This window comes from Marmota marmota, unplaced genomic scaffold, assembly GCF_001458135.2.
Source record: "Marmota marmota marmota unplaced genomic scaffold, marMar, whole genome shotgun sequence".
Classification (NCBI taxonomy): Eukaryota; Metazoa; Chordata; class Mammalia; order Rodentia; family Sciuridae; genus Marmota; species Marmota marmota.
In genome coordinates, this window is record NW_026000080.1 from 2,053,267 (window position 1) to 2,073,116 (window position 19,850).

General features: G+C 33.9%; 1 protein-coding gene across 2 annotated transcripts in view; it reads right to left on the bottom strand.

The window, feature by feature from the left end:
- Positions 1–19,850, bottom strand: part of Hs2st1 (heparan sulfate 2-O-sulfotransferase 1) — a 170,886-nt gene that overhangs the window by 48,791 nt on the left and 102,245 nt on the right. For both annotated transcript variants that reach the window (XM_048814972.1, XM_048814973.1), the window contains exon 2: positions 5,159–5,397. In XM_048814972.1, coding sequence (XP_048670929.1) covers positions 5,159–5,397 — 239 coding nt within the window. The remainder of the gene's footprint in view (positions 1–5,158; positions 5,398–19,850) is intronic.

Genomic DNA, 19,850 nt, shown 5'->3' on the forward strand with positions numbered 1-19,850 from the left:
GAACCCAGAATTCAGCCCTGAGTACGGTGCTTGCGCGGCTGGCAGAAACTGCAGCGCTGTAACCCTGCGTCTCTATCCCAGCGCACACTGCAGACTTTCGCCGCGGGGCGATTTGCTGAATAAGCAGTTACCCTCCGTGCGACAAACCTCTCGCGTTTGAGTCCCCGTAGCCGATCCTCGTGCGATGGAAATCCTTCCTCCAGGTTCCGGAGCACCCCACTATTGCTGGAAATTCCTAACAAGATATCCTTTAGCCGTCCTGACTTGTCATACTCCCACACAGTGAAGCAGCACACGGGGGTAATGCACTCCCCTCGCCGCCATCTTCCCCGTCCCTCACTAATTTGTAATCCTACCAACAGTATAAAAGTGTTTCTTTTTCTCCACATCCTCTCTAGCATTTTTTTGTTTTTATTTTATTTTATTATTATTTTTTAACTAGGGGTTGAACCCACAGGCAATTTACCACTGAGCTACATCCCCAGCCCATTTTATTTTTTATTTTGAGACAGAGTCTCACTAAGTTGCTTAGGGCCTTGCTAAATTGCTGAGGCTGGTCTTGACTCCCACGTCACTGGGATTATAGGTGAGTGCCACCATACCTAGCTTATTTATATTCTTGATGGCTGCCATTCCAACTACAGTGAGATGAAATCTGAATGTCATTTTAATATGCATTTCTCTGATTGCTAATGATGCTAAACTTTTCATATTCTTATGAAAAAAATTGCATTTCTTTTGATAAGTGTCTGTTTAATTCATTTGCCCATTTATTAATTGGGTTGTGTGTGTGTGTGTGTGTGTGTGTATGTATGTATGTATGCTGAGTTCTTTATATATACTGGATGTTAATCCTCTGTCAATAAAGTAACTAGCAAAGATTTTTTTCCCATTCTTTTTTTCCCATTTATTAATTCTTGGCATTATGTCCTGAGCTTTAGGGGTTCTGTTAGGAAAGTTGTTGCCTATGCCTATATATTGGAGTGTTGACCCTATATTTTCGGAGTTGCATAGTTTCTGATGTAATTTGAAATCAGGTATAGTAATTCCTCCAACACTGCATTTTGGCTTAGAATTGCTTTGGCTATTCTGGGTCTTTTAGTCTTCCAAATGAATTTCAGGACTATTTTTTCTAGTTCTGTGAAGAATGTCATTGGTATTTTGATGGGAACATCATTGAAACTGTATATTGCTTTTGATATTATGGCTATTTTAATTTTGCCTATCTATGAATATGCAAGGTTTTCCTATCTTCTTGTTTCTTCTTCAATTTCTTTGGTCAATGTTCTATAGTTCTCATTGTGAGGTCTTTCATTTCCTTGGTTAGATTTATTCCTTTTTTTTTTTTCTTTTCTTTTTTGAAAAGGCTATTGTGAATGGGATTGTTTCTTGACTTCTCTCTGAGCAAACTCATCATTGGTGTACAGAAAAGCTATTGATTTTTGTATTAATTTTGTAACTTGACACTTTGCTGAATTTATTAGCTCTAAGTATTTTCAGGTGGAGATTTTAGAATCCTCTAAGTATAGGATCATATCATCTGCAAACAGTGATAATTTGACTTTTTCCTTTCCTCTTTTATTTCCTTGTCTTGCCTAATTGCTCTGGCTACAATTTCTATTACTATATTAAATAGGAGTGGTGACAGTGGACATCCTTGAAGGACATGAACATTTTATATCAAGCAGGCAAGCAGATCATATATTACCTTTGGTTTCCATGTCTTTTTAGTCTCCTCTAGTCTTGAGAACCTAGACCCCACTTCTCCCTTTTTTAGTTGCCGTGACATTGAGACATTAGAAAAGCACAGAATAATTTTTTCTGTAGAATGCTCTACAATATGAATTTGTTTACTTTTTTAGAATTAGGTTCAGATAAAACATTCTGGCAAGAAACATTTTTGATTAAACATTTTCATGAGATTACCATAAACTGGTATTTTAACTGTCTTCAGAGTTCCTTTGTCTATATTTTAGGTGCTCAAGTAAACTATAAATAAGCTCCTTGAAAGAAGTACTTTTGCATTTCTTTCTTTGGTATTTCCCCAAAGAATGTAGTACAGTCTGTCTATACATTACATACTGAATAAATAAATGAAACACTGGACAGCAAATATGACAACTATTTTCAAGGTTAGCAGAGTATGTATTGCTATTACATATTGTATAGTTTTATATTGGACTAAAAATATTTGGGCTTTGCCTCTAAAATTTTTGAAAGAAAAAAATTAAGCATGTGTAAACAATTTTGCAGTGTCTAATACAGTATGTCCAAAATATGTCTAGGAAAGAATTGGGACTGAAGGCAAATACAGAGCAGAATGAACTACTAAGACTGATATATGAGGATTTAATAGAGTATGGTCACCTATTTCATCTCAAGGTATTTTTATAAGTAAGCTTGATCTTTTAAAAGGAGCTTTGGACAACAGCAGATTAAAAGTACAGTATATAAAATAGGGTTCAAGGAATATTTTAAAAATACTTTCAAGGAACACAGCACAATTTTAAAAGTTCACATTCAGATAAAGATTAGATTGAAACTGAAATAAAAATGCTATCTAATATGTTGTACAAAGGATAAGGAAGCAGTAAATATGACTTGTTTTGAAAAACTGCTGCTATACAGAACAAGAGACCAGTAGATTTTGTACTTTAGAAAATATTTGTCACAAGTCATTCTAATTAAGACCATATTTTCAACTACCAGCTGATGTTTAGAAGTCAGCTAATTATTGAAATTATTCCTCTACTCTGCCCTACACAAACATGTTTTAAGTGTTGTTCATTATGTAATCCAATTGCTTATGATACCATAATGCTTCTTCTTTTCCCCTATATATATCTAACAAACTACTGAAAGAAAAACAAAAGCTTTATCTCATCCAAACGCAACTGGGAAAATGTACTACTACATCAGGCCATAAAAGTCATTCATATATGGTAAGCCTCAGATTTATATTTCATGAAAAAAAATGATTCATATCATTGCCAGATATCTTGTAGCTGAAAGACACAAAATAACTCTAAAAACTGAACAGACAAGTTATCATTACTTTTCTGAAAGATTTTACTGAAAGCCAGGCATGGTGGTACATGGCGTGTAATCCCAGCGACTTAAGAGGCCAAGGTAGGATGATCTAAAATTCAAGGTCAGTCTCAGCAATTTAGTAAGAACCTGTCTTAAAAAAAATAATAATAACTGGGAATATACCTCAGTAAAGCACCCCTGGGTTCAATATCTAGTACTACAAAAAAAAAGTGGGGGGGGTATGTTTATTACTAAGGAAATCTGAAATTATTATGTGAGCTTAAGACATGTTCCTTTTAAATCAAGGTATATTCTGAGAAGCAGTAATGTAAACAGATTTATAACCTACTATATGCTGTATAAAAACAGAAATATTTAGAATCCTTGTCCTTGAGATATACATTATTACATAATGAATAGTTTTTATGACCCACTTAGCTAAAAAAAAATTCTTGTCTCTTCTTAGAAGTATTATTTGGTTTGGCTGACAGGTATATATTTTTGGTTCCATGAAAAAGAGTAATCAAAGATCCTGCAGAGAGCTAAAAATGATATGGGCAGATGATATGCCATATACCATAATCTTTTACAAACATCTCTTTAGCAAGAAAGCCAAACTTAATCTCATGCATGAATGTCATTCTCTGATTTCAGTATAAAGGTTATATTTATGCTTAATAGTGGGAAGAGTCAATTCTATAACAATAAAACAAGTCCATCTAGGTGCAGTGGCGCATGCCTGCAATTTCAGTGACTTGGGAAGCTGAGGTAGTAGGAGCATAGTTGAAGGACAGCCTCAGCAACTCAGCAAGACCCTGTCTTAAAAAATAAAAAGGGCTGGGATTAGTTCAGTGGCAGAATGCTCCAGGGCTCAATCCCTAGTACTGCAAAACAAACAATAAAAACAACAACAACAACAACAAAAAAAACAACTTAGGTTGCTTTCAAACAGATAAAAAATCAAACTATAATAGGATTATAACAACTAACTTGTTATAATCTAACAAGGTTACTCCAATATGGCAGTTATCCTAAATAGTATTTTCAAATATCTTTTCTCCTTATAGGACAAACTCTCATCCTCTTCAATATTTATAAAGGGAACATTATTTATAATTATAATCAAAGCTCCAGGTGTAGAGAAAATGTGTGCTATTGTTGCTAAAGAGATGAGTAAACTTGATTTTGTAACTTCCTCTATTTTACTTAAAATCATTTCACAAAATTTTTTCCTTTTATTTATTTTTGTACTGAGGATGGAGCCCAAGGACTTTACCACTGAGCTATATCTCTATCCCTTTGTGTTATTCATTTAAAAAAATATTTTTAGTTATAGACAGAACACTTTATTTTATTTATTTTTATGCAGTGGTAAGGATGGAAACCATTGTCTCTCATGTGCTAGGCAAATGCTCTGCCACTGAACTACAGTCCCAGTTCCTCCCTTTTTATTTTGATACAGGGTCTTGCTAAGTTGCTGAGGCTGGCCTTTAACTTGCATTCCTCCTGTGTCAGCCTCCCAAGTTTCTGGGATTACAGGAGTGCACCACTGGAACATGGCTCATTTCACAAAATTATTTATCCATGTGTTTATCTAAAATTCATTGAGAATTTAAAGGCCAGATTATGTTAAAGATATAAGCCACAATCCGTGTTCTCCAAGAGTTTATAATCAATGTTTGTATTAATTACTAAAGATAAGACAAAATTCAGGAGGCTAGTCATAAAATCAAGTACAAGTACTCAACATATATTTCTCTATAATAAGTTGAAACAATATACTAATTTTTATTGCAGGGCATCTTGCCAAAAATACTTCACATTTTTAAAATGATTTCATACTGAAAAGTATCAATATTTTCTTTAAAAATTCAAGTTATACATTAATTCATATATTTCACAAATATATTATTATGTACTTTAGGCAAGGAACTGTGTCCAATACTATGAAAAATGCAAAACTATATAAAAGTTGGTAAGAGGCTTACAATTCATTGAAATTAGCACACATAGCTCTTTAAAATATTTTATCTTCTTGAAATACAAATTTGTGGATGTACCAGAAAACACTGTTGTAGTGCTTATATTTGTGGATGTCCCAGAAAACACTGGTGTAGTGTTAATTTACCTGATCTTGCAATGACATCACTGGGTTATTTTTGGTAGTATTGATGTGAAGAACATGGTATTTATTCTTTGCACACAGGTCATAGGCGATATTGGTAAATGAGGTGCTTGCTGTTTTGGGAACTCTGTTATAAATTATCACCATATCCTCTTCCTCATCTAAAGATGAATCTTGTCGAGGTCCATCCATTGTATGTCGTTGCTCAATTTCTCGAACTTCATGTCTTGCAATAGCTCTTTCTAAAACAGAGAAAAAGAAACATGAACTAAGTTTTAAATGATTTAATAAGGAAGTTATGAACAGCAAACTCTAGACCATAATAAGGAAAGACAAAATGTAAACACAAGAAAAATAAAAGTATAAGACCAAGATATATGGAAAATATGGATAGACTGCTTTGAGTTTTTATGAGGCTCAATCCAGTTGAGTCTAAAACAGCTTTCGCCTAGAACATAATTTTCCTATTCAAAAATAAGGTAAAGGCAACTTAATATATGTTAGGAGAATCAAATCTTCAAAATTACTTGCAAGGCTAATACATATGAATATCAAGAAGAGAAGAATAAACTGACATCAACTTTAGAACAGCATCAACTAGAGATACTGAAGGGTAGTTCAAAAGTCACTTTTCATTCTAACATAGTATTTCAAGTCAATCTTGAGTTGTGTGCATCTCCAAATATTGTTCTGAAGTGCAATTTATTCCTGATAAAATGTATGTGCAATGCCAACTGGGACACAACATAGCTGCAGTACAAGAAAAGTGTTCTGAAGCTATTTAACTGATTCCGTTTTCAGCACGGCTGACAATGTATTTACTGTCCAGCTAAACATTATTTGATCCTCACAGAAGTAATATTTTAAAACCACTGTGGATTATATTAATTGGCTATCTGATTGTATACATGATTTTCTTAAGTTGTTATTCTGAATCAATTTCCTTGAATTCTGACATATTATACATACATGGAATATAAATTTATTCTAATTAGGATCCCATTCTTGCTGTTGTATAGGATATGGAGTTTCAGTGTCGTGTTTCACACATGAACATAGGAAAGTTATGTCCCATTCATTCTTTCTTTCTGTCTTTCCTATTCCCATCCCCCTCCCTTTCCTTCACTTCCTCTTTGTCTAATCCAATGAACTTCTTTTCTTCCCTTCCCCTCCCTTTTTATGTTTTAGCATCCACATATCAGAGAGAACATTCTGCCTTTGGTTTTGGAGATTGGTTTATTTCACTTAGCATGATAAGTCTCCAGTTCCATCCATTTATTGGCAAATGTCATAATACACTCTACTGTCATGTATATTTAAAAAGAACAAATAAAAATATTTTAAATGATTGGGTTATAGAAGGTTTAACCTAATTAGCACATTAATTGCCTGTGCTGGGATTAACTTGATGCTAACTGTAGGCAGGAAAAAAAATTTCCCTTGAATTCAATCACTATAAGGGACTGACAAAATATATTTATAAATGTAAGATGGAGGGATGGACCCTAACATTGGTAAGTACTTCCTCGTGTGGTTTCCAGAGAGTCAACAAGATATATAAGTATCATTATTAAAATTTACAAGTTGTGGCTGTATAAATTATCCTGTACAAGAGAGTTGACGATGACTTTTTAAAAAATTACTGGTACACAATAGTTATACATAACAGTGGAATTCACTGTGACATATTCATACATGAACATGACTGATCACTTTCATTGTTGCCCAGTACTTCCCCTTATCCTCATCCTAATCCCCATTTGCTACTAGTCTCCCTTCTATTTTCAAGAGATTCCTATTTTTACATTTTTCTTTCTACCTTCCACATGAGAGAAAATATTTGAGCCTTGACTTTCTGAATCTGGTTTATTTCTCATAATATGACGCTCTATATCTCCATTCATTTTCCTGCAAATTGCAGCATTTCATTCTTCTTTATGGCTGAATAAAACTCCATTGTGTATATATCACATTTTTTTATCTATTCATCCATTGATGGACACCAATGTTGGTGCCTTAACTTGGCTAATGTGAATTGTGCTACTATAAACATGGTGTGCATGTATTGCTATAGCATGCTTTATTTCTTTTGCATAAATAAGGAAGAATGGAAAAACAGGGTCATAGGGTGGTTCCATTTCTAATTTTTTAATGAACCTCCATATCGATTATCATACTGGTTGTATTAATTTACAGTCCCACCAACAGTCTATAAATGTTCCTTTCTCCATACATCCTTGCCAGCATTTACTATTATTTGTATTCTTGATGACTGCCATGCTAAAGGAATGATAGTCAGTATAGTTTTGATTTAAACTGCATAATTGCTAAAGATGTTGAACATTTTTTCATTTATTTGTTAGTTGTTAGTATTTCTTCTTTTGAGAAAAGTCTATTTAGTTCACTTGTTCATTTACTAATTGAGTGTATTTGTTTTTGTTTTGGCAGTAATTTTTTTGAGCTTTTTGTATTTTCAGGATATTAATCCTCTGTTGGAAGAGTAGCTGGCAAAGATTTTCTTCCATTCTGTAGGACCTCTGTTCACACTCTCAACTGTTTTGTTTGCTATTCAGAAACTTTCTAATTTGCTGTTCTCCTATTTATAATTCTTGTTTCTATTTCCTAAGCTTTAGGAATCCTACTGAGGAAGTAATTTCCTGCACTATTGTATGCTGGAGTGTTGATCCTATGGTGTCTTCTAGCAATTGCAGTTTCTGGTCTAATTCCTAGGTTATTAACCCATTTTAAGTTGACTTTTGTAGAATGTAAGAGAGAGGAATCTGGTTTCACTCTTTTAGATATGGGTATCCAATTTTCCCAGCACCACTTGTTTAAAAGGTTGTCTTTTCTTTGGTGTTTGTGTTTGTATCTTGGTCAAGGATCAGATTATCATCTGTGTTTGTGTGGGTTTGTCTCAGTGACTTCTATTTCATTGGTCTGTGTGTCTGTTTTTATGCCAGTACCATGCAGTTTTTGTTACTAGAGCTGTGTAAAATAATGTGAATCGGGTATTAGGATGTCTCTACATTGTTCTTTATGCTTAGAATTGATTTGGCTATTCTTGTTGTTTTATTCTTCCAAATGAATTTGAGGACTTTTTTTTTTCCTACTTCTGTGAAGGATGCCATTGGTATTTTGATGAGGACTGCATTGAATCTGTAGATTATGGTCATTTTAACAATTTTAATTCTGCCTATCTATGGTCCTATTTCTTTTTTCAGTACTCTGTAATTTTCCCTGTAGAGGTCCTTCACCACTCTGATTAGATTTATTTATTCCTAGGACTTGTTTTTGAGACTACTGTGAATGGGAACTTCTTTCCTGATTTCTTTTTCAGTGAATTCATTACTGGTGTATAGGAAAGCTACTGATTTTTGTATGTTGATTTTTGCATTCCACTACTTTGCTGCACTTATTTCTCAGCTGTAGAAGTCTTCAGGTAGAGCATTTTGGATTTTCTAAGAATAGGATCATATCATCTGCAGTGATATTTTGACTTCTTCCTTTCTTATTTATTAATTGTTCTGGCTAAAATTTTAAGTACTATATTGAATAGGACTGGTAAGAGTAGGCATCATTGTCTTGCTCCTAACCTTTGAGGATATTTTCAGTTTTTCCCTATTGAGTATGATGTTGTCTTTGGGTTGGTTACATATAGCCTTTATGATACTGAAGATCCTTCTACCAAAAAACAAAAAACAAATAAATTAAAAAAACCCTTCTATCCCTAGCTTCTTCAGTGTTTTCATCATTAATGAATGCTGAATTTTGTTGAAGGCTATTTCTGCATCAAGTGAGACGATCATGTGATTTTTGTCTTTTATTCTTTTTTTGTGGTCAATTTTATTTACTGACTACTGAATGTTGATTCATCCTTGCATCCCTAATATTTTATTGAGGATTTCTGTATCTATACTCATCAAGGATATTCATCTACAATTTCCCTTGACATGTCTTATCTGTTTAGGAATCATGGTGATATTATTGGCTTCAAAGAATGAATTTGGAAGTGTTTCTCCTGCCTTTCTACTTCATGAAATAACTTGAAGAGCACTGACATCAGTTCTCCTTTAAAGTTCTGCTAGAATTCAGCTCAGAATCCATCTGGCCCTGGGCTTTTCTTCGTTATTTATTATTTTATCAATCTCATTGTATGTTATTGGTCTGTTAAAAGTTTTCTATATCCTCTTGGTTCAATTTTGGTAACTTATTATCTCTAGAAATTTGTTAATTTCTTCTACATTTCCCAATTTACTGAAATGTAAGTCTTCAAAAATCTTTTGGATTTCAATGACATTTATGTATATATTACCTTTTTCATCTGTAATTTTATTAATTTGGGCCTTCTCTTCCTTTTGGTTTAGAAAAGTGTTTAATCAATCATTATATTTTCAAAGAACCAACTCTTTATTACATTCGTCCTTTGTGTAGTTTAAAATTATTCTCTATATCTCATTAATTCTGGTTCTGATCTTAATTATTTCCTTCTTCCTATTGGCTCTGGAATTAGTTTTTTAAAAATTTTTCTAGGGTCTTAAGACCCATCATTAGATTGTTTATTTGGGATCTTTCTGGTTTTTCAATGTAGACACTTGTAGCTATAAACTTTCCCTAGATCTTCCTTCATAGTGTCCCAGAAACTGTGGTTTGTTATATATTCTTCTTAGATTCTAAGAATTTTTAAATTTCTACTGAGTTCTTCTATGATCTGTTCATCATTCAAAAGTATATTATTCCATTTTCATGTGTTCCTATAGTTTCTATAGTTTTACTTGCTGTTGATTTCTGATTTCATTATTATGTGATAAGACGCAAGGAATTATACTGACTTTTTTGTATTTACTAAGACTTGCTTTGTGGCCTAAAATATATTATGTATTTTGAAGAAGGTTCCATGAACATCTGAGAAGAAAGTATATTCAGCTATTGTTGATGATGTTTGTTATTCCCATTTGATTTGTAGTATTTTTAGGTCTAAGGTGTCTTTGCTGATTTTATGTCTGCATAGCCTATTTATCAGTGAGAGAGGTGTGCTAAAATTACTTAATATTACTACACTGGGATCTAATTGAGTCTTTATGTCAAGAGGTGTTTGTTTTATGCAATTTGGTATGGGCACATTATTTATGCTATATCATCTTGCTGAGTTATTCCCTCTACCAGTATTTAATGACTTTCTTTGTCCCTTCTGATTAATTCTGGTTTGAAGTCTGCTTTGTCAAATATGAAAGTAGCTATCTCTGCTTGCTTTCAGGTTTAATGTACATGGAGTAACATTTTTCATCCTTTCACTTTCAGCCTATGGATGTCTTTGCCTGTGGGGTGTATCTCTGGCAAGCAACATATAGTTGGGTATTGCTTTTTGATCCAATCTGCTAGGCTATATCTTTTAATTGGAGAGTTGAGACCATTTACATTCAGTGTTATTATACAGAAGTGTTTATTTTCCCTGCCATTTTGATTTATTTCTAATGTTTAATTCAACCCTAATTTTCATTTGCTTAACTACTCCTCTAATGAAATTCATTCTTTCCTGAACCCTGCTGTTTTTGGTTTTATCTTCTGTGTACATGATTTTTTTAAAGTATCTTTTGCAGTGCTGGCTTAGAAAACTCTTACTTTATGCTGATCTTGAAAGGTTTTCATCTCTTCTTTGATTCTAAAGGATAACTTTGCTGAGTAAAATAAAAATTTGTTATGTGGGAGGTATGTGGCAACCCAGAAACAGGCACAGACAAAAGTCTGCTCTTTTTATCCAAAGGGTCAAGATAGGAACAGCAAAAGAAGATAGAGAACATTTAGATGTTAACCACTGTACTTCAGCCAAATTCCACAGGGGTTGAGGAACTGGCTCCACCTTCACTGCTATAGGCAAGTGGGGAAGCTAAACTTCTACCCCTCACCAAGCTGTAACAAGGTACCCAAGATTCTTGGTAGAGTGGTGTCAGAAAAGGCCAACTAGAGATTAAGACCTTCAACACAGGAAGCCAGTAATGAGGCACTTCCACAGTGTCAGTGAAGAACAATTAGTTAAAGAGTTTGGACTTCCACTTTCACATGGCATTAATAAGAGGACTCTTTCCTTCTCCATTTGGTGGTTTCAGAAGAGGCCTAACAGAGATTCAGGACTTTTGCCATCATCCAGTGTAACAAGGCCACCTGTTCCCTGGTCTAGTAGTAAGAATGAACCTATCAGGTGTTGTTTGAGGCCAAATGAAGAACTTGGAACTCAGCAGTAATAAAGCAGTATCTCCTTCTGTTGCAAGACTAGGGTCAGAAAAATTAAAAAATAGAAGATTTAAATAATGAACTCAGGATAAAATGTTCAGGTTAATCAAATACTATCCATCAAGAACAGGAAGACTTCAAATTCAATGAATAAAGATAATTAAGAAAGGCAACACTAAGATGACATGTCAAAGAATTATTAAAGATTTAAAAGAGCCATAAAAATGCTTTAATGAGCAATTATCAACATGCTTGAACCAAATGAAAAGAGAGCCTCATCAAATGAAGTTTTAGTAAAGAAATAGAACACATAAGAACCAATTGGAAATTTTAGAACTCAAAAATATAATAACTAAAATGAAGAATTCAGTTAATGTTCAATAGCAGAATGAAAAGGATGGAGAATGGCTTAGTGAACTGGAACACAAAGCAAAAGAAATTACCCAATCTGAATAGCAGCAGTAAGAATGTAAACTGAGAAAAAGGAAAGCGACAACAACAACTGCAACTACAAAGACAGCCTCAAGGAACTGTGGACTGCAATGAAAGATCTACTTTCGAGTCACAGAGGCTTATAAGAAGAGGAGAAAGAAGACAGAGCTAAAAATAGTTTCAAAAGAATTATGGCTGAAAACTCCAAGTCATATAAAATCTGAAAATATCTATGTAGGTCAATATACATCATAATTAACTTCTGAAAAAAAATCTTGAAAGCAGTGAGAAAAACTGAAGCCTTATCTATAGAAATCTGGAATAACAACATATTTCTCATTAGAAACCGTGGAGTCAGAGGATGTAGCACAAGGTTTTTTAAGTGCTGAAATAAAAGAAAGAATCATATACCTATAGAAAAACAATCTCCAGGATGACGAGAAAATAACCCTTATATGCAAGAAAATTAAGAAAATGTATTGCTGGTAGAACAACCCTAACAGACTGGCTAGAGAAAGTTCTCTAAACAGAAAAGGAGGATAAAAGATGAAAACTTACACCAAAAAGAACAAAAAACTTAAAGGGTAAAAATATGGATAAATACAATGAACTTTCTTTTTCCATTTGAGTTTTTGAAAATATGTCTAAAAGGAAAGCAAAACCTATAACCCTGTGTGATATGGTTCTAAATGTATATACAGCAAATATTTATGGTAATTGTGTTGTAAATGGGGGAGAATAAAAGGACTTATATAACAAACTGTTTCATTGCAGCCCACAGTTCCTTGAGGCTGTCTTTGTAGTTACTGTTGTTGCTGTTGCTGCTTTCCTTTTCTCAGCTTACATTCCTATTGCTGCTATTCAGATTGGGTAATTCTTTTGCTTTGTGTTCTAGTTCACTAAGCCATTTTCCATCCTTTTCATTCTGCTATGAGCAAAAAAAAAGTAGTATATATACACAATGGAATATTATTCAGCCATAGAAAAGAATGACTATGACTTTTGCCAGTAAATGGATGGACCTGGAGACTATCATGCTAAGTGCAATAAGCCAATCCCCCCAAAACAAAGGTGCAATGTTCTGACATGCAGATGATAACTCACAATAGGCGGAGGAGATAGAAGAATAGAAGTTCTGAACAAAGGAGAATAAAGGTGGGGGGCAAGAAGTGGAAAGACTAGAGTGAATTGGATATAACTTTCCTATTTACAAATGAATACACAAACAGAGTAACTACACATCATAAAAAAAAAAGAACATAAATGGAGGTAAGGTTTCTATACTTCACTTGACTTTCTAAAATAATACCAGTTAACTGACAAATTATATTTACATAATGAAATACATAAAATAACCAGAAAAAAAGATTGTTGGTGGGATGGAACACTTTTGACAGAAAACAGTTTAGGGGTCTATCAAAAAGTTAAGCATAGAATTAGAATATGAGTCAGCAATTTCACTTCTAAGTATACAACGAAAGAACTGAAAACAGTTACTCATACGAGTACTTATAAATGTTCATGGCATATTATAGCCAAAATTAAAAACAATCCATATGTCCATCAACTTAAAAATGAATAAACAAACTGGAATATAAATACAATGAAATACTAGTCAGCCTTAAAAAGGAATAAAGTTGTAATATATGTGAATGATAACAATGAATCGCAAACATAATTAAGTGAAAGAAGCCAGATGCTAATTGGTCACTATTATATGAAATAGCCATAATAGGTAAACACACAGAAACGGAGCACAGATTGGTGATTGTCAGGGATAATGAAGGAAGCACCTGTTTCATGGTTATAAGGTTTCCTTCAGAGTGATGAAACGTTTTGGAACTAGATAGTGGTAATGGTTGTTTAATACCGTGAAAGTAGTAAATGTCAGTAAATAGTTCACACATTTTTTATTTTCTGTGATACTGGGAATTGAAGTCAGAGGTACTCTACCACTGAAATACATCCCAGCCCCTTCGTATCCATTTTTTGGAAACAAGTTCTCCCTAAATTGTTAAGGATGGTCTCAAACTTGCAATCCTCTTACCTCAGCCTCCTCAGTCACTGATTTTTATGAGTATGTACCACCATGCCCAGTTTTGAACGGTGCACTTTAAAATGGCTTATGCTAATAAATTTTGCTTCAAAATTATCAAAAACAAGAAAGTACTCAAAAAATAATGAGATCTTATAATATGGGTTCACTTTAATAACAATAATATTAAAACCCAAAATGCTTATAAAACATTCAACAGTTTATAAAATTCAAATATTTGTTGAATGCCTCCATGTTAAGGACTTTTTCTAGGCCCCTCTACATACATATTTTATGTATACACTATGCTTTCACATTAACTAAACATTAATCCTTAATATTTATGAAAACACATTACAAAATAGAAACAAACTTCCAAACTTCATCTGACATCATTGAAAACACATTGGTTAATTTTCCTAAGATGATCTATGAATATTAAAAATAGTTGTTAAATATCCTATCAATACAAACAGCACATGGGTGATTTTTTTTTTAAATATTTATTTTTTAGCTTTAGGTGAACACAATATCTTTATTTTATTTTTATGTTGTGCTGAGGATCAAACCCAGTGCCTCACGCATGCCAGGCGAGCACGCTACTACTTGAGCCATATCTCCAGCCCCACATGGATGATTTTTTAAAAACATGATGCTAGCTGGACATGGTGGCACACACCTATGATCACAGCAGCTCAGGAGGCTAAGGCAAGAGGATCCCAAGTTCAAAGCCAGTGTCACTAACTTAGCAAGGGCATAAACAATTTAGAAAAACCTTGTACCAAAATTAAAAATACACAGGGCTGGGAATGTGGCTCAGTGGTAAAGTGTCCCTGGGTTCAATCCCTGGTACCAAGAAAACAAAAAGACAAAACTAACCTATAGTGACAGAAATCAGTGGCTACCTAGGGCAATAAGACAATTTCGTACCTGACTGGAATGGTAATCATATTGGTATATACACTGGTCAAATGTCACCAAACTGTATATTTTGAAATAGGTGCAATGTATTTCAAATAAATTATGTCTCAATAAAATTAATTTAAACCAAAAATAAATAAATAAATAAATAAATATCCTATCAATACAAGAACAGCAAATATAATTCTTTCTGTTGCTGAGGTTACTAAGTTATAATGCATTTTATATTTATTTTATTTAATATACTTGCCAAATTTGATTATAAATTTTGGTTTGCTTTGATGGAAATAAAGATTGAATACAAGACCTTGTACATGTTAGGCAAGCACTCTACCACTGAGTTACATCTCTAGCCTTTGTTTTATTTTATTTCTAAGACAAGATTTTGCTAAGTTGCCCAAACTGGCCTCAAATTTGTGATCTTCTAGCCTTAGCCTCCCCAAATAGCTGGGATTATAGGTATGCCACCACACCCAGTCTTCTATTACAGATTTTTATAGTTATTTCTAGTTTAGAAGTGTGAAATTCTTATACAATTTACAACTTTATTATCAATTTGAGAAATATATTAATCCTCTATATGAAATAATACTGGAAATAGTTTGTAAAAAGTGAATTCTATGTTTTGTGTTTTACATACATCATGTGTCATAGGCATATTCTGTTCAAGTGTTTTATTTGCATCACCTAAGGTTCTGGTGTGTGTGTGTGTGTGTGTGTGTGTGTGTGTATGTATGGGGATTGAACTCAGGGGTACTCTACCATCAAGTTACATCTCTAGGCCTTTTATTTCTTTATTTTGAGAAAGGATCTTAAGTTGCTCAGGCTGGCATCAAAACTCCTCCTGTCTCAGCCTCCTGAGTTAGTGGTATTATTGACACTGTACCAGCCTTGGGTATTGATTTTTTTTTAATATTTACTTATTTTTTGTTGTAGTTGGGACCCAATACCTTTTTATGTATTTGTTTGTTTATTTTTATGTGGTGCTGAGGATCGAATCCAAGGCCTTGCATGTGCTAGGTGAGTCCTCTACTGCTGAGTTACAACCCCAGCCCCTTAGGTATTGATTTTTAAAAAGGCCAATGCTAATAGGGGCTAGATATTATCTTAATTTAGATTTGCAAACTTTGAGTGTCAAAGAAGTTGTGATCATTATCTGATTACTGATGTCAGTATACCATTCAGTCCCTCTGACTCCAGGGTCTGTACTCTACATTACATTAATTGTCTGAGATTTAGTATTTTTCTAAGCTATATTAGGAAGGAGTAGAGCCTCACACTTAAATACCCTATGACAATATTATAGAAGTATAATATTTTTCTGTAAGCATCTTTGAAAAAAAATTAAGTATTTTATTTTGGAATTGCAAAAGCATTTGGCAGCTTTTTCCTGTAATGTTCCTATGCAAAAGGCATGGTAAATAATATGCTATAGTTAGTAAAAGAGGAGGACAGAAGTTGACTGTCTTGTAGGTGTTAAAAAAAAAAACAACACGCTGTATTATCTTTGCAACTTTCTGTGAACATGTAGTTCAAAATTTAAAAAGGTTAAAAAAAACACAAAGCCAAAAACAATTCTTGAAATCATCACCCTCACAATTCATAATTGTATAATAGTTGTGTCATTCATGATCAACAGGGAAAAACTTCAAGTTTTGTTCATTTGTGGGTTACTATGTGGATAATAAGAAAGTCTGAAGTGGGTCCAATATAAAGCTGAGGTTTTTCTTTAATGTACCAGTATAAATATGGGATCTATTACTAAAATTATAAAATAAAACCTCTCCCAAATAGTATTTCAGGAAAATGCAAATCAGCCTTTCCTACTGTATCAATGGAACACAGGTGACAGACCAAGGCCAGATTGGCCAACATCCATGTTTTGGGGATAGCATTCCTGGAAAGAGATTCTTCATATTCACCCACAGCCATTTACCCTTGTCTCTTAACCTGTCAATAATGTTTGGGCCAAGTACCTATTTTGGAAATATAAAATATTATTAAAAATCACAGGTGCTAACTTTGAGGTTTCAATCTTCACATGTCTCAATCACTTGAAATGAATACTTTGATACAAAATGGGGAGTTCAACTAATCTGCTATTTCTTTTTCTTGTGTTTTACCAAGACATTCTATCTCAAATTACCCTTCATCTTTATATAAATTTTCAAGTACACTGTTTCTATTTTCAATTGCCATCTTGCACAAAACTGAAAAAATGCCATTGTAACAAATGTCATGAGAACAAAATACTTCCAGATCCAAGAATTGGGAGAAAATTTTCTGGAAAATACACTGCATAAATTGTGCCTTGAATAAATGGAGCTGACTTTAAAAATGTGTAGATAGATAATGCAGGTAAAGCCTAAATAGTAGCACAAGTTGGTAAATGACAAATATACTAGTATAATAATGATAAAATTACTTAACAGTAATATGAAACAGCTACAATCTATTGCATTTTAGGCTACACTGATAAACATAACTATCAGAATAGCAAATACCCACTTATCAGCCTTTACTATGGACCCGGAGCAATCCTACTGTTTAAAGGTACATTAATTATTTAATTACGATAATAATTCTACATACAGTAATGGAGTCTAAAGTTAGATTAATTACAGAGTTATAAGGAATAAGGTCTGAATTCAAACCTTCATCTGATACCAAAATGTACATTTCTAACTAAAATGCAAATTATTGTCTTAAATCACAGAAGAAAATTTCTAAAAAAAATTACATTCCAACACACAGGAATATTATGTGTCATTTTAGGCACACACTGAAAACCACAGCACATCCAGAATGCAAATGAGCTGGATCGATCATGCTATACAAAAAACTGTTTAGAAAATCCATAAAAGGACTAAGTATGTTAAGGTATCTCAAAGGTTATCGTGAAAAGTAGGAAGCATTCTTTCCAAAGAATTACTCCAGGAGACAAGGTAGACTGTGGCTCAATATAAAATGGGCTTTCAAATCATCAGTAGAGGCATAAGCAGTTTAGGAAGTGGTAATAACTTATTAGTCCCTGAGGTTACTCACATAGAAGCAGCCTGAGGACTTGCCCCAGGATGAAAAGAAGGGATTTCTGCATTGATGAAAGCTGAAACCAGGGAACCTCTGAGATACATTAATTTCTCCTTTAACATTACAGATATGTTTTTGGAGGACTCCCTTTGCTCACTCACTTCCAGGCTCAAAGTAAGAAGAAGCAGAAATATAGACATGAGCAGGAAGAAAGAAATGGAATTACTATCTCCCAATCTTATTTAGTAATACCTAGATATATTTTTGTCTATTTTGAAAAAGACAAAGAATTTATCCCTAATGATTGCTGTTATGATTTAAATGTTAGGCGTCCCCCAAAAAGCTCATGTGTAAAACAATGCAAAAAGTTACAAGGTGAAATGATTGGGCCAGGAGATCCTTAATCCGATCAATACATTAATCCAGTTGAATGGATTAACTGGGTGGTGACTATAAACATGTTGGATGTGCCAGGAGGAGGTGGGTCTATGGGGATGTGCCCTTGGGGTTTATATTTTGTTTGTGGTGAGGGGAGTTCTTTCTCTGTGCTTCCTGATATCATGTTTCCGGCTGCTTTCCTCCACCACACACTTCCACCCTTATGTTCTGCCTCATGTCAGGCACCAAGGAATGGAGTAGGCCATCTATGAACTGAGATCTCTGAAGCTGTGAGCCCCAAATAAACTTCTCCTTCTTATAGTTGTTCTTGTCGGGGCATTTGGTCACAGTAGCAAATATGGTGACTAAAACAATTATTGTAAGAGTTCAAGTAACTAAGCATTGTCATACTATACTATATAGCTTTGTGTAATAAGATTACTATGATCATATATGACCAAGTTTTTGCACTGGATTCATTAATTCCATAAACATTTGATGAGAATTATTAATTTTAGGTACTGAATCAGGTTCTGCAGATAAACCTACTCTTGGAAAGTCTGGTGGTATAGTGCCATAATAAAAATTTATACAAGATGGGTGTGGTGGTGTGCACCTATAGTTCAGCGTGTGGGAGGCTGAGGCAAGAACTCCTTTGAGCCCAGGGGTGTGGTTCCAGCCAAAGAAACATAGTGACAGTGCTCCTTCTCCCCAAAAAATTAACACTAAAATTTAAAAAATTTAAAGTTTATAAGAAACTATTTCCTGAAGAGACCAAAAGAAAAATAAAAAAGGGGACTGGGGTTGTAGTTCAGTGGTACAGCACTATCTAGCATGTGTGAGGCACATGATCCTTAGCACCACATAGAGATAAAGAAGTAAAATGAAGGCATTGTGCCCATTTACAACTAAAAAAAATTTTTTTAATAAATAAAAAAAGAAGGGCTGGGGATGTGGCTCAAGCAGTAGCATGCTTGCCTGGCATGCGTGCGGCCCAGGTTCGATCCTCAGCACCACATACAAACAAAGATGTTGTGTCTGCCGAAAACTAAAAAATAAATATTAAGATATTCTCTCTCTCTCTCTCTTAAAAATAAATAAATAAATAAATAAATAAAATAGCGACAAGCATGAGCAATTCCCTTGGAGGCACAGCACTGAATGGTATAGTTAGGCCCTAAAAGTTGTTCTTAAGAAGCTTAGAAAATGAGTGAGATGAATAAGTGTAAAGCATGAGGTAGACAAATGGGCAGAAACTAAAGCATAATGTCTTAATCAACATACTGGGAAACTGATACATATCCTATAAGAAATAAAACTTCAATTGTTTACTACAAAGGTAGCTCAGTCTTGTCCAGGTACCAATGTGAGTGTTCCTGGTTGGCAGATGGCTTTTATGCAGTGATTCAGGAAATAGGGCTCCTTCTCTTGTGACTTTGTCATTTACCCCAGGACCTTATTTGGCAGATATAGGAGAATAAAATAGAAAAAGCATGCTAGTTTATTAATTATCTTGGCAAACACTAGTCAGTTGGCTCTATCTAGATACATGATGAGAAATTTAATTCTTGGTTGGGCAGCTGATTCCTAGAATAAATACATAGCATGAGGAGGAATGCATGAATAGTGGATATATGGTCAGTCATCTCCTCACAAAGGTGCACAAAGCAG